Raw genomic sequence first — 16,521 nt, forward strand, 5'->3', positions numbered from 1 at the left:
AATTGGTGACCTTGAAACTGAAATCACATCCCTAAGTACGACAACTGACATTGGAAATCATCGAAAATGCAGTGGTTCTTCAAATGGATTTGAGACATAATCTTACAACCTTCAAAATGTTGGAAGAGAAAGCTGTGAAAGTTGTGCTGAAAGCAGGGGTGGAGTAAATGATGGAGGTCGAATGCAGTGTTACTACTTTTTGAATACCTTGTATTTTGCTGTAATTCTATTGGTTGTGGTTATTTGGGCTACAAAATCAAAGTAGAATTTGTTGGTATTGTTAGTTTATTTTTGGGTAATCTTCATGTGCAGTATTGGCAATGACAAAGCTATTGCACCCTAGGCATTGATTTGTAATGAATTTTGTTGTAAAATGAAACCCCGAATCAATGTATTCTATCTTGGTCTATTTTGAATTCAGTATTATAGTTTATGTCTTTTGTGAAATAAATATGATTAACAACTAGTTACATTCATTACCATAAGAGATAGGTACAAAAATATAGGCCTAAAAAGCCAAATGTATCTGATCTATACATGACCAATATCATGGCCAGCATAACCTTGTCATGACTCAAAAAACAGATATGATCAACAAGTCTGTATGATTAGTGCAAAAGGTGATCTGTACATGACTCTAAAATGGTCGACATAACACTTTCATGACTCAAAAAACAGCCATCAACCACAACATCCAAATACCAACTTTGCATAATGCATAACAGACACAAAAATACAAGATTCGACCACTAGTTCAAAATAAAATCAAAAGATGAAACTCCTTCCAGTCAGACAGTATCGAGTTGAGCATTCTTTGCACCACTAGTTCCTCCTTTAGCATGTTGTTTCAGCCTTCTTTCCTTCCTTAAAAGTGTGGCTTCAGTTGGTTTCTGCAGTGGTGGACGACCTTGCTTTTTGACCACACGATTCTAAAATAGGTTGAACAAACAAATATTTAGCTCCAAATTCACAAAACAATTATAAAGAAACTAATCCTAATTCATTATTGAATCAATGATAAAAATTATCTACGAAGAGAATAAAGCATAAAGTTTATACCTCAACCACCTTAGCAGATTTGCATGTTTCTCTGCTGTGCCCTGTTTTCAGACAATTGCTGCATGTTTTAACTTGTCCAGTTCTTCGAGCTTTCTTTAAAGCAGGTGGAGGTTCATCTATCTCCCTTGTCCTAGCTTTCTTAGGTCTTCCAGGCAGCTTCGTCTCAGGTGGTGGATCAATTGGGTTGAGTCCTATCTGAGGCCACATATTTGGACTAGGCATAGGATGCACACTCTGTTCATATGCTTTTTGCAATGATTCTTTTTTATAGAATCCGTGGACATAATCAAAGACATTACCTCCCATGAACCAGATAGTAGCTAGTGCAGGCCACAAGGAAGCCCAGATAGTTGAAACCTCCTACATGTACAAGTTTTGAATTCTAAATTGACAACCAAGGCACTACCATTGCTGCATTGAACCTGGAACTGAAACTTTCCAGACCTAGTAACCAGACAATGCTTTGCAACCCCTTTTTGCTTCTCAATTAACTTCAAAATTCTCTTCCCCACTGGTTGAGTCATCTTCTCCAACTCAACTTTTTTGTTATAAAATCAAGACATCAACCAAAATCTAATTTTCTCTAGTAAAGTTATAATTGACTTGTCGCGAGCATCAAGTATGGTTGCATTGAAACTCTCACAAATTATTCACCAAAATGTCACATTTTGGGTACTCTGAAATATGTGACTTACTCCATTCTGTGGGGTTCTTCCCTGCTAGCCAATTGTAAGCACCATCCGAGACATCCTTGACTTCTTGCATTGCTCGAGCAAACTCAGCTTGTGTTGTAGTATTAGCTGCTGCCCACAAAAGTTGCTTAAGTAAAAGTCCAGGATATTCCTTTTTAAAGTTAGCATGAAGATGTCTAACACAATACCTCACCTCACACCCACTAAAGATGGCTCCCACTGCATTTTCTAATCCTTTTTGACGATCACTCATCATTGTCACCTTTGTAGGACTCAAATTCCCAAGATCATCCTTCAATAGGTCTAAGAACCAAGTCCAAACCTCAGTGTTTTCCTTTTCAGCAACACAATAGGCAATGGGAAACATGGAGTTATTACCGTCAATGCCTACTGCAGCCAATAAAATCCCCCTACAATATCCTTTTAAAAAGCAGCCATCAAGACCAATTAGAGGTCTACAACCCCCAACCAACCATCTCTACATGCCTTAAGACAAATATAAATATGTTGAAATGTCCTTCTCCCATTAACCAAATCAGTTTTCAACTTCACAGTAGAGCCAGGATTGGTAGCCAACAACCTTTTTACAGTAATCATCAAGAATGGCGTATTGTTCCTTGACAGACCCTTCCAACAGCTCCCTTGCTTTTGTCTTGGCTCTGTAAAATGTCCAGCTAGACACACATGAGTACTTGGTCTTTGCAATTATCTCCCTAAATGCAGTGTATTCCATACTCGGATTTAGCCTAAATTGCTCCAAAAAGTGCTTTGTAAGCCAAGTTGAGGTCAACTTTTTATTGTCCAAAACAATGCCACAACTATGCTTGTCAACAAGTGTTTTGACCCTCATTGTCTTTCCATCTGTCTTGTTTACTATTGAAGCAAACAACATCCATTCACAGTTTGCACCCTTGCACTTAACTCTAACTCTATTTGAATCATTGGCAATAAATACATATTCTCGATCACCTTCAATAAAGTATTCCCTTATTGCATTCCTTAAAATTGTAACAGTGGCAAATTCCATGCCAAGAACAAATTGGAAGTTTTGCATTTTGGTTTTCGGGTTGAATTCTTTGGAATTTTTACCAGCATCAAACTCATCATCTGACTTCAATCCGTGTAACTCCTCCTCAGAACATATACCATCTGAGTCTCCATCATCAACATTTTGAGTACAAAAATCTGAAACTGATCGCCACCACCTCCTAGGGTCAGACTGTGTGCCCATCTCTATCTCAGCTTCAACATCTTGCTCAAATTCTTCCTCCTCCAATATGAAATCTTCATCATTCTCTCTTCTACTACAGCAGTTTGCTTTCCTTTTCCTTTTTTGTCACGCTGAACTTTGTCTTGGCTCTCCTCAGCTGTATTTTCCCTCGCATCAGCTTGCTTTCCTTTCCCTTTTCAGTCACGCTGAACTTTGTCTTGGCTCTCCTCAGCTGTATTTTCCCTCACATCAGCTTGCTTTCCTTTCCAACTTTTGTCACCCTGAACCGGTTCTTGGTTCTCCTCAACTGTATCTTCCCTCACACCACCAATATCATTCTCTGAATCTGAAAGCACAACCACCTCTGGTATTTGGTTCTCCATATCACTTTCATAATCCATGTAGTCAAACTCTTCTTCATATTCTTCTTTACTAGGTTCATCAAAGTCAGCATCTTGAAATTCCTCTGAATATTGATCAGCATCAAACTCTTCCTGTTCCCCCATCAATGTTTGCATCAACAGGGATACCAACAACATCTGCAGGGACATCACAATCATCTGGTAGTTCCTCTATAATACATCTTTTCAGATGAGGTAACGTGGTAGCAGGGACATGTTTAACAGCTTCTGAATCTTCCTTCCAATCTAAAGGTCGAACTATTTCAGGAAAAACAAGATATATGTCAATCTTTGTAGCCCGATTCCTCTCAATATCCTCTACAATTCTTAGGATCTCCTTATCCCCTACCACCATGAAGCCCATATTAAGCATTTTTCTTATTGGTTTGTACATAAAACCCACTGGAAGTTTATGTCCTAAGTCCAAGGCCATTCCATCCAATTCCATCCTAGTGAAGTAATCAGTATCCACCCAATTAACATAATCAACTTTACCTCCTTCATATCTTCTATTGCCGAATGGAGTAAACCAGCTTCCCCCATGGTGTATTGCAATAGTGAAGATGTTAGTATGACCACCTGTTAAATAAAGACAACTCTGGTTTAGAATACTGCCTTAGTCAACAGAAATAAAAACTGCTATGTCAACACTTCACACACACACAAACTGAAACACAATATAGTTCACACACTTGAAGAGCAACATAGTCCACCACACGATTGAACCATGGACCACAACAACAAAGATTCCCTCAATAAAAAAAGCATATATTTCAATGGACCCCACTCTGTCAATTGTATGCACATGTTTCCCAACAGCAATTTTACCAAAATTTAATAATACCACCTACTGTAAATCAACAAAACTCTCACCCCCAAAAAATTTGAAAATCGACACCCTTCCCCGCCCAAATTGCTCTATATAGAATATCATTATCATTCTCTCCAAAAAATTGTAAAAACACTTTGAGAAGAAATGAAACCCAGTCAACAGGTTCTGTACAAAAGAAAAGAACTCACGGTAGTCGGGTGGTTGTTCCTCCGGTTGTTGAATGGTCAACATTGTGGAGGCAAAGTCATCGTCGTCTCTTTCGTGCTCTTGTCGTCGTCTCTTCGATCGTCGGGGGGAAAGCTTCGAACGTTTTTCTGGGTATGGAATTTAGATTTTTTGGTTTTAGATTAGTTTTAGAACTTGTTATTAAGACAATCGATTTTTTTGGTTATATTTTTAATGCTTAGTTTTTTTTTTGTTTTAAATTAGAAAACATAAGCATTAATTGTTTTTGTTTTAAATTTTAATAATTTAACCCAATCGGGTTGTGCCACGTGTACCCTGTATACCCCTAACGACTCAGGGACCAACGGCTGCACCAAAACATTAACGGTAGGCATTATTGCCGCCAAAATTTTTACATAAGCATATAAGTGCAACAAACTTAACTACATATGCATTATTGCCGCAAATATCCCAAAAAAATTCAAGGAAAAGAATTTTATTTCATCATGATGTATATCAAAAAGATTTCTCTATATTGTAAAAGCGAGACCCCATGACCTTGAGTTTGCTCAAGTTAATGATGATCTTTAGCAATTTTATTAATTGGGTTAATGTTGAATTAATAAGGGAATATAACATTAGAAGCTAATTAAGCTAGAGCGAGACAAACACCGAACCATTGGGCTGGGTTGGTGGTGCAGGCGGACGATGACATTCTTTATACAATATGTCATCAGGGTCTCATAATCGTTTTGGTTTCATTCTAAAATAGAAGAATCAACAATATATATATATATATATATCAAAAGAAAGAAATAAAGAAGTAGAAGAATCACACACCTCAAAATAAGACGCTGGACCTTCGAGAACGTCGGGGATGGCGGGATGCGAAGAAGAAGACTATGGGTGTGGTGTACAGTGAAGAAGAAGACTATGCGCGGGTACTTCAAATTTATTTGGGCTTTTATTTTCTATGCCCTAATTTTAACATGGTAAGTCAGTCCATTAGCAACCGACCTATGATGCAACAAGATAAGTCTGTTCTAGAATCGACCTATGATATTAAAATTAAAAAATATATAATTTTAATATATTGATATTTTATTTTAAAGTTATAAATCTCCAACTTATTTAATTTAATTTTTTCTAATATTTATAAATATGTATTTATTTAATTTAATTATAAAATATATAATTTAATTAAAATTTTAATTTATTCTATGATGTTTACATGATAAGTCTGCTCTAGAATCGACCTATAATGCAATATGATAAGTCTGTTCTAAAACCGACCTATGATGTTAAAATTTAAAATTATAAATCTCTAATTTATTTAATTTATTTTTTCCTAATATTTATAAATATATAATTTATAAATTAAAATATTTTCTTATTCATAAAAACTAAATTAATTTTTTTAATTCCAAATAATTAATTAATTAATATTTTAAAAATTATAATATATGTAATATTAATAAGTATATATTTTTTAATACTTATTTCACACCAAAATAAATTATATATATGTGTTGTTTAAATAAATTAATATATTTTAAAATTCTAATAATCTAAAAACAAATTAGAGTATCTTTAATAATATATTTTTATAATGACATGGTAGGTCTGTTCCCACACAATCGACCTACTATGTCACATGAGAAGTCATTTCCCATACTACTGACCTACCATGTCACATGAGAAATCATTTCTCACACAATTGACATGTCATGTCATTTAAAATATTATTAAAGAGATACTTTAAATTATTTTATAATTTTTTTTATTTTAAATTATTAATACCATTATATTAAAATATTGTCTTATTTATAAAATATAATTATTTTTTATGTTACAAATAATTGATTAATTTAATTAATTTATTTATATTTCAAAACATTATAATGTAGATTAATAAATATAATTTTTTATATTTATTTCATACACTAATAGCTTATATATATTTATAGTTTAAATAAATAAATGTATTTTAAAATTTAAATAATGTAAAATAAATAATAATGTGACATGCTAAGTCGGTTCACTTAGTACCGACCTACCATGTCAGCAAGGTAGGACATGGTAGGTCGGTCCACACAGAACTGACCTACCATAACAACATGACATGTCAGTTTGGCAGGAACCGACCTACTATGACATCTACAACCATGGGAGGTCGGTTCTCGCGCAATCAACCTCCCATGCTTACCTTTGACATGATAGGTCGGTTTTGTGTAAACCAACTTATGAACATGTGTTAAGTCGGTTTAAGCAGAACCGACCTCTCATGGGCGATGACTGATATCCAAATTGTAGTAGTGATAATACTCCCACTCAATTACACTACTAAATCTCCAAGAAGTAAGTATGAGCTAGATCGTAGGGTAAACTAGTAACAAACAAGTCAACAGATTTAAAAATATATAATTAGTAGAATATTATCTCTCAGAATTAAGATCAACTTGACCTATGGTCAACGTTGTGACATTGATTAGATTCGATAAGAACAATACATATTTGTCTATCAATAATCAATGTCGGTCCTAGTCCAATGTATCCATATACATTCGATCTTCTCTGCTTGGTCAATGCCTTGGATAAGATATCACACTCCGAATGTATAAGTAAATCATATCGTAGATTACCAGATCAATGAAAATCCAATGTACAAACTTAATCTTAGGACTCGTTCTTTTGAACATATAATTACAATCATAATCGACTGTGACCTAGTCACAATGATTGTAGCTATTTATATGCTTGAGATTTTATAAACATTTGTATTATTCCAATAATCATGTAGTAAAACAAGTAAGCAACATGGTTGTCAAACTAAATGATTTCTACTACTTTTATTAACAATATAAAATCACGTTACATATCCTATATGGTTTTATAAGGGCATAAAACCCACCAACTACTTCCCCGGAAGTCTCCTTAAATCCTGATAGTGACTAGAGGCCGAGCAGGACGATGTTGAGGTGGTCAAGCCTTGAGAGGAATGTCCTTGGAAGTATATATATATTTTCATTTATTGGTCACTAGAACCGTCAGGTTCGTGGTGAAAAAACATTGGTGCTGATCGAGCAGCCTTTAATCTCGGTTATTTTTGTAATAATTTTCTTGCCTTATATACAATAATTTTCTTGTTAATTTTAACTTGATATAACAATTTAAATGTTATATATGTTTTAATGTTCTTAATGAGCATAGCACAATACTTTATAACTTTTGAATTTTTTTTAAGTGCTACTCAGTTGTGCTTTTTTTCTTCATTTGCTTATGTGCAATTATGTATACCCTATATGTCTCCCAAGTGATCGAGGAGGTAAGTCCTTGGTCACTTGTCAAGTAACCAGTTCTAGTCGAGCTAACACATTTGCTTGATTCATTTCATAAAGTACTATACTTATATGCTGTAAAAAAATCTCACATGTTAAGCAATACTTGTTGTAATAACAAAAGTTGGCAATATTGAGTGTGTCTAGCACACTCCCTTGTAAATATCACGTAATAACATGGACAAAACGTGTCTATTGAATTAAAAATTACACGAGCAATGAATGCTTTGAATAAAAACATTAAGAATTGAATTAATCAGAGGTTATTGGTTATATTTAAGGGCAAAACATGCATGATAACCACATAACAAAAAAAATTGTCCTAGTAATAATTGGTGTTCAAAAAATGGGCAATACGTGCCTTACAACAAAAATTAAATATAGAATAAAAGAGTGGCAAATAATTGTGCCTTTAGAAGTAAAATAAATCTAGAACAATGCTGATCGACATAAGTGGGCAAAGTGTGCCTTCTGACCAGTGTTTATTGATAATATTTTTGCAAGTGTTCACCATTCCAGTTTCTTGCGACTTGTTCACCATTAAATCAAGCAAGTTTATACGTTCCTGGCTGTAAAACGTCTACGATTTGGTATCGTCCTTCCTAATTGGGTCCCAAAACTCTTGTTGCAGGGTCCTTGGTGTTTTGGAACAGTTGTCACAATACTAGATTTCTTGGGGCAATTCGTCCTACTAAGAGCTGCAATTCGTCCTGTCAGGCTTTGCACTTCTTTTATCTTGGCTAGAGATCTCATGTCAATTAAAGCCTTGATTTTCTCTAGATTAGCTTCAATGCCTTTTGCATTGACAATAAAGCCAAAGAATTTGCCCGAGCTTACCCCAAATGAACACTTTAATGGGTTAAGCTTCATATCGTAATGCTTGAGAGTGGTGAAGCATTCTGCTAGATCTGCTATGTGCCACCCAACCTTTTTTGACTTTACCAGCAAATCATCAATGTAGACTTCCATTTTGTTGCCTATCTCATTCTTGAACATCATATTTACCAATCGTTGGTATGTTGCACTAGCATTTTTTAAGTCCAAAAGGCATTACTTTGGTGGATAATGAATTTTTGGCTATCTTCAATCCTTGAGTTCATCTTCATTTATTTTATTTACTGTTTTAATTTTCTTTAATTTTTAAATTCTCGAAATTCTTTTTTTATTAACTTTTATTTTTTAATAATAAATTGAATTAATAGTTCTCACGGGATCGACCCTTACTACTCACTAACAATTTAGTGAGTAATAAAAAATAATTATAATCAAATTTGGTGCGGCTTATGACACATATCAACATGGTAGACGTCTAGTATGAGAATTAGCAAATCTATAGTGCTTTAAATCCATGTAAGGCATAATCATGTATTTAAAAATGGGGAAATAGCAATAAAAGTACCCAATGTTTTGAAAAACATTTGAATTAATACCCAATCTTTTTTTTTTGTGGGAAAAGTACCTATTGTTCACTTTCATTGGTATCCGTCGGTACACAGCCCATTAAGTCCGTTAAAAGTTGACCTTAGATCCACGTGTCAGCTCCTTATTAGCTCATTTATAATAAAAAATAATTTAATCAGCAAAAAAAAAATTAAAATCAGTAAAAAAATTAAAATTTATTTTTATAATCAGTTTTTTAGGAAAATATTATTAAAAATAAATAAATTTAAAATCGAAACAAATTATTTAATCGATAAAAAAAATTAAAATTTATTTTTATGGAAAATATCCTTTAAAAAAGTTATCTTAAAGATATAAACCCCGAATTATTCAAAAAATTAAGAACAACAACAAAAAAATTGTCTAACATCATACAAAATCCACAAATATCTTTATTAAAACCAACACACATAAAAAATATCCACAAATTTATTCTCTTTCAATATAACCAGAAACTACAAGCTCGTTGACATCAAAACAAAGATTCAAACTGAAAATTCTCAAGAAAAATTACAATGAACAAGAACTCAAATCTCATATTTAAAAAAAAAAAAAAATCATATTCCAACAATAGAGCTTTTATTTTCGGATCTGTAAAAATGGGTTGTATACCCAAAACAATTTCTTATTTCCAACAAATCCACCTTCTCCTTAAACTCCTTTAATAGACAAAACACAATCTGTCAAAGCCAATAGCACCTCTATTGCAAAAACCCACCTAAACCCAGTAGCACCTTTGTTGTTATTGAAGCTTCAAAGCCAAAAAAATCTCTCAAATTGCTCACATTGAATGACAGAACAAACAGAACACAAAAAGAAGGAAAAGAAGCACCTAAAACCTTGTCGCACCTCAAATTTGGAACTCAAATCTCGACCCCAAACCCCGTCGCACCCCAGGTCTCTGAACATTGACTCTCCAAACTTCGTCGAACCCCGTCGCATGCCAGGCCTCGGCCTACATTCTCCAATCTAGGTCTCTGATTGTCGACTCCCCAAATCCCATCAAACCACATCGCACCCTGTCACCATTCGTCGCCCCAGCCCAAACCACGTCCTTAGCTACTGGTCTGCAAGAAGAAGAAGAAGAAGAAGGAGGATGACGAGGAGAAGAAAATAAGAAGAGAGGAAGCTAGAGGAAGAAAGAGAAGAAGAAAAATGGGGAAAAAATTACAGTTTTTTTTTAAAACTCCAGATTAATGTATTTTTAATTTTAATTAATACAAGATTAATTTATTTTTAATTTTAATTAAAATAGAAAAAAAGTCAGATTAATGTATTAATAATTTTTTTCTATTTTAAATTTAATTAATTTTTTTTTTAAATGGGCCAATATGGAGCTAACACGTGGGTCCATGATCAACTTTTAACGTATTGTGTACTTTTCCCATAAAATAAAATTGAGTATTAATTCAAAAAAAATTCAAGACATTGAGTACTTTTACTGCTATTTCACATTTAAAAATTATGAATATGAAAGCAAACTTAGGGGGATGATTTTAATAAAATAATATAACATATAATAATAATTTCACATAATAAAGTAAGAGTATTATTGTTATAGGTTAAATTTACCTTTCCTCGCGAGAACTACTTTACTCATTTTAAGAGAACAAGCAAGCTCGCAATATCAGGGAAAAAATACGAGTACACAACAAATAACGAAATGATCAAGCTTTCAAGCGTAATCAATATAGGCCTTTTCGAATATCGAAAGAGTGGATTTTGTACTTAATGCATTTATTGTCATTTAATTGTAAATGGTCAAATGGTAGCCTAATTTGAAAAAGTAGGGGTGCACACAAGTCGGTTTTTTGGGTTTCACGTATATCGGGTTTAAGTTTTGCAGGTTTCGAGTAGAGGAAACTGGTATCGAATCCGGTTCGAAATTTTCGGGTGTTGGGGTGATTTCGGGTTTCAAGTTTGGTCGGGTTTCGGGTGGGATTGGTAAAAAAATTTCAAAAATACCATTTTCTAACACTTTTTTTATTTTTTTTACTTTTCACATGTTTTTTTTTACTTTTGTTGTTAGTTTGGTAATGTTGATTTTTTACAAATTGGGTCTTAGTAATTTTTTTTGATAAAAAACATTAATTTTTTTGATTTTTTTTCAATTATGTTCAGGTTCGGGTGCTCTTAATTTCAAAACCCGAATCCGACCCGAACTATGTCGGGTTTGGACCAGATTTTAACGGGATTTGAAAAAAATCAAATTTTTAGATTGCAAGTCGGACAGATTTGTGGATTTTTCAGGTCAAATGCTCACCCTAGTTGAAAGGTAATGAAAAATAAGAGTCCTTTACTTTTTTTTATGCACTTGCATACATTTCTTTGAGTTCTCGAAGCCATATTTTGATGTTCTTACAAAATTCTTTCAACAACAATTATAATTGTATTAAATTGAATTTGAATTAAAATGAAATTAATCGAGTCTTTTGTATTAATTAATAAATTATAGTTGCTGTAAAAAAAGTAAAAAATATACTTTGATATTATTGAAATTATCTAGATATATTCTAAATTTTTTTATTTTATTAAGATATAAGAAAATACACAAATTATTTAATTAATAATTTGTTTATATATTTATTGTCCACGCAATTGCAAAGTTCCACAGGCATGTCAATAAATTTGAAAGCCTGCCCACATTTCACAAAACACAACTAAAGGCAAACCGAGATCCGCACCTCTCAACCCCACACTTTAATCTCCACCATCAATGCACCGCTAATCGACGGGTCTTATTAAATTAAAACCCATGGTGCGGATCGACATCGTAGACCGTAGATCTAGCTAAAAATCCAACGGTTACTTTCAATAACCCCAAATTCAAACGCAAACCCTTTCCCGCTTCATCTTCCCAAAACACTCAACTTATAAATAAACCGCCTACTCCTGAAACTCTCATCAAGCGAATAGTTATCCCTTAACTCTCATTTCTCCCCATCTGCATTATTTTCCAAATCCGGGTTTTGAATCCGAAGTCGAAATGTCTGGCCGTGGAAAGGGAGGCAAGGGCCTTGGAAAGGGAGGAGCGAAGCGTCACAGGAAGGTTTTGAGGGATAACATCCAGGGGATCACGAAGCCGGCGATCCGAAGATTGGCCAGGAGAGGCGGAGTAAAAAGGATCAGTGGGCTAATCTACGAAGAAACCAGAGGTGTTCTGAAGATCTTCTTGGAACATGTCATTCGTGACGCCGTGACTTACACTGAGCACGCCAGAAGAAAGACGGTGACTGCCATGGATGTTGTTTATGCCCTCAAGAGGCAAGGCAGGACCTTGTATGGATTTGGTGGTTGAGTTTTCTTTTAAATATATCAAAATTATGGTTTTAGTTTTCATATAAATGTTACTGTACCGAGTTGAATATTCAAACATCAATGGATATTGAATCGTCTTTTTCGGTTACTGATTTGATTACAGTTTTTGTCTATTCGCTTGGCAGCACTATTATTATAATTCCTGAATAAGGTAGCACAACAGTATACTATTATCATTATCTAAAAGAATATTGTCTTATTTAAATGCGTGTCCGTGTTGGAACCATTTGATTCTTGACATCAATTGGTAATTTTTGTTTCTTTAATAAATTGTGTAACATATTGATGCTCCATTATATAATTAAAAATTAATAATTGTAATCGTTACCTTCTTCAAATATGTATAAATAAATAGATAAAACTTGTTTTTTTTGTGTGTGTGGTTGTAATGTAATGTCAACCGATCATTTTCAAATCCGCAGCTACGATCCATGGTTGTTTTCTTGTCTGCCTTGTGGGGTCTTTCAATGATAGTTCAGCAATGTTGTCCGTAGCTTAAGTTCTCCAACTTGCAAGATTGGAGAGGGTATCAATGCCAATTAACATGGCCCCTTTATTGTTTTTAGGTAACAATTTATTGTCGGTTTGTTCTCGATTAGGCCACTAGTCTAGTACGAGAGGCTCACAGCTTTTATAATTTCTTTAATCTTTATTGAATCCAATGTAAATGAATTCTTTCATTTGCACTTAATTTTAGTAGAGAAATTTTAATAAACATTGTTGATTGGAGATTGTATGCTTAGAAAGAGCCAAATTCACACCCAACTTTTAATGTGGAGTAAGAATTGAGTTTCTTGCTTGGCTTCAAATATGAACAGTTTTTTGAAGCTAAACTTCATTCATTTGAAGATTCATTTGAAATTGTTTCCAATACACCTTTTGAAATTCTATTAAGTTTCATCCTTAACCTTTTTAATTTCGTAATTTGAAGCAACATTAATTTGAAGTTATTCTTAAAATACTAATAATGTTTTTTTATTTGATTTATAATCTTTAATGATTAATTAATTGTGTTTTAGCTAAAATGTATAATGTGACGCCCTTGTGTGCTTAGGTCTCAATTTGATATTTTTTCATCCATGTGAATACCTTGTATCCCAGAAGTATAACATGGAGACACTGATTATTCTTCTACGAAGTACCCAAGCAAAATCGGCAAGCTGAAAATAATTTAGGGCTTCTTTTCTTTTGGATTCAATTCGTAGTGGAAAGCTCCAAGTTGTTTTATATGAGTGATTTCATATCTATATAAATGCATACTTAACATAAGTTTATTGATTTAAAGAATTTTGTTATCTTAAAATTAACTATTAAAACTAACACTATTACAATAATTAAGTAATTATTTTAAAAACTATTTTGCTTAAAATATCTAAATTAGTTTTTTTTTATTTCATTGTTTAAATTATTTGTATAATTTTTTATTAAATTTGAAATATCATGAAATAAATAATTAAAATATTAAATTTATAATGTTATATATTTAATTGAAATTTATAAGAACTTTTTAATATAATATAATATATTTAATTTAAAATAAAAATCATATATCATACGAATTATTATATAAAAAGTATAAAAAATTATGCAAATAAAATTTAAATTAATAAGATTGAATTGTAGTTTTCTTAAAAAAAATTTATAAATTGTAACATTTTAACCCTAGTTGTATAAATATATATATATTAGATACAAGTAACGTGTAATATGCACGTTTGTTTAGTTTTATTTATAATATTTATTAATTATTTTAATTAAATTTATATTAATGTCATATAAATATCTTATTTTAACTAAATAATTTATTTATTTTTGTTTAAGTTTATGTTTATTCTAGTTTTTGAATTTGAGAGTGACAATAAGATATTACATATTATATTTTTAATGTAATATTAAATATTATAAATGGATTTTAAATATAAGTTTCTTGCTAGTTTTTTTTAAAAATAATTTGTTGATAATTGAAAATAAATTATATTATATGTTTAATATGATATTATTCTAATAAGTAAGTTTAAATTTAATTAAATTTTATTTAAGTTATAAACGTATGATTTTGATATTTTTAAATAATTATCATGGTAAAATATCTCAAAAATATCATATTTTAATTTGTTTAATTATTTATTATTTTTAAATAATTATCATTGTAAAATATCTTAAAAATATTTTATTTTAATTTATTTAATTATTTATTATTTTTAAATAATTATGATTGTAAAATATCTAAAAAATATCATATTTTAATTTATTTTATTTAAGTTTAAATATTTACAAACTACCATTAAATATAAAAATATTCGATTACATATAAGAATATTCCGTTAAAATTAACATTAAAAAATAATTTTTTTTTAAAACCAAGAATTTCACTTACACACTTATTATATAGAAGAAATATTTATTCTCTTTGTTTGAGAACTCAGTTTTTGGTTGGGATGTCGAGTGTATCTGTGCCAAGTAACGAGTTCACACTTCGAAGTAATTTTACCAAAGCAAAGGAATGTTAGTTTAAATGTAAGAGCAAGTTCAGCACAACAAAAAAAAAAAGAAACAAAGAGCAAGTATTTTTCAATAGATTCAGAGAAAGGTGATTTAGAAAAGAATGTGCTCACCATTGATAGTCAAAGCTCTAAGAAGAAGATCTTATACTGGTCTAAGACCAAAACCTGTTATGAATAATAATTTTATGTTACAAATAAGGATACATATAAACATTTGGGAAAAGAAACATGGGGCCTGTTTGGCATTGTTTTCTGTTTTTTGTTTTTAAAATTTTGTTCTCAGAAATGATAACAGAAAACTGTTTTTGTAGTTTTCAAAAAACAAGAGGTGTTTGGTTAATGTTTTTTTAAAATAATTTTTTTTAGTTTTATTTTTTTAAAATCTTAAATAAAAAATTAACAAATATATTTGCAAAGAGAAAAATATTTTAAAAATTTGTAATAAATAATGAGATAAAATAATTTGAAAGAAAAAATGATGAAAAATAAGAAGTGAGAAAGTTAGTAAATAAAATTTGAGAACAATAGAAAACAACTTTTTGTTGTTCTCAAAATTTTATGTTTTTTGTAACTTTATTTTTAAAAATTATTTTCTGAAAACAATGCCAAATACTCAAACTTGTTTTCAAAAAACTGTTTTTAGCTTTTAAAAACAAAAAACAGTTTTTTAGTTAAGGTGCCAAACACCCTCATGGTTATTTTGTGTTTTCGAAGAAAAAGAGGTTCCAAAATTTTATTTCTTTTGGATTAGATATTATTAAAGTATGGATAATTGTATTAAATTATAGAATACTGCTATTCAGCCCTGATAGAAATTGTCTCAATAGTCACATGGGCATTAACCATTGGTTTTAAAGTCTATACAGTTTTTCTTTAATTAAATCTATTGAACAAATTAAAATAAAAAGCCAATCACTTCAGGCCACACAGCCTCAGAACATTCCCATCTTATATCCTATCTTATCAATATTAATATTATTGGGTGTTTCTATGGTAGGGACTAGAAAAAATTACTGGTGAGACTTTTTTGTGTTTCTGACCTGTGAATAGTTTTTGACACAAATTGTTTTTATGACCGTGTATATTCTACTTATTTAAAGCATCTTACAAATTTTTCAAAAATTTAAAATAATTTCCTATGCCGAAAACTAAGTTTAAACATAATATTTTCGACACGCATAAAAAAATTAGTCCCGCAACAACAACCTGTTTTTAAACTAGCTTTTGACACTATAAATTATTCAGAGTTTTTAAAAATTTGCAGGATGCTTTAAATAACTACAATGTACACTGTTATAAAAAAAATTGCGCTGAAAATTATTGGTAAGTTGAGAAAGCTCCGCCGGAAGTCTCTTTTTCTAGCCCCCTTACATAGAAATTCCCAATATTATTTTGATTTGAAATCTTTTAATGGTTAAAACAAAATATTGTGACTTTTTGTTTTTTCTCTCCCTAAAAAACTTAAATATAATAATTTTTTCCCTCGCAAACAAGTGTCATTGGTATGTGACTGCAGATTGATGAGGTTCTATTAGAGGAGCTTCCTATTTTGTGGTGTTCGG

General features: G+C 31.5%; 1 protein-coding gene across 1 annotated transcript; it reads left to right on the plus strand.

Annotated features, from left to right (window-relative positions):
• The first annotated feature begins 12,022 nt into the window (after positions 1-12,022).
• LOC133798439 (histone H4-like) lies at positions 12,023-12,543 on the plus strand. Its single transcript, XM_062236715.1, has one exon. It carries the CDS (start codon positions 12,124-12,126, stop codon positions 12,433-12,435), a length of 312 nt encoding a protein of 103 aa, XP_062092699.1. The 5' UTR covers positions 12,023-12,123; the 3' UTR covers positions 12,436-12,543.
• The last annotated feature ends 3,978 nt before the right edge of the window (positions 12,544-16,521 follow it).

Source organism: Humulus lupulus, chromosome 8, assembly GCF_963169125.1.
Source record: "Humulus lupulus chromosome 8, drHumLupu1.1, whole genome shotgun sequence".
In the NCBI taxonomy this organism is placed as follows: Eukaryota; Viridiplantae; Streptophyta; class Magnoliopsida; order Rosales; family Cannabaceae; genus Humulus; species Humulus lupulus.

Excerpts from the sequence above, each read along its gene's own strand:
- LOC133798439 (XM_062236715.1), top strand. The coding sequence starts at position 12,124 with ATGTCTGGCCGTGGAAAGGGAGGCAAGGGCCTTGGAAAGGGAGGAGCG.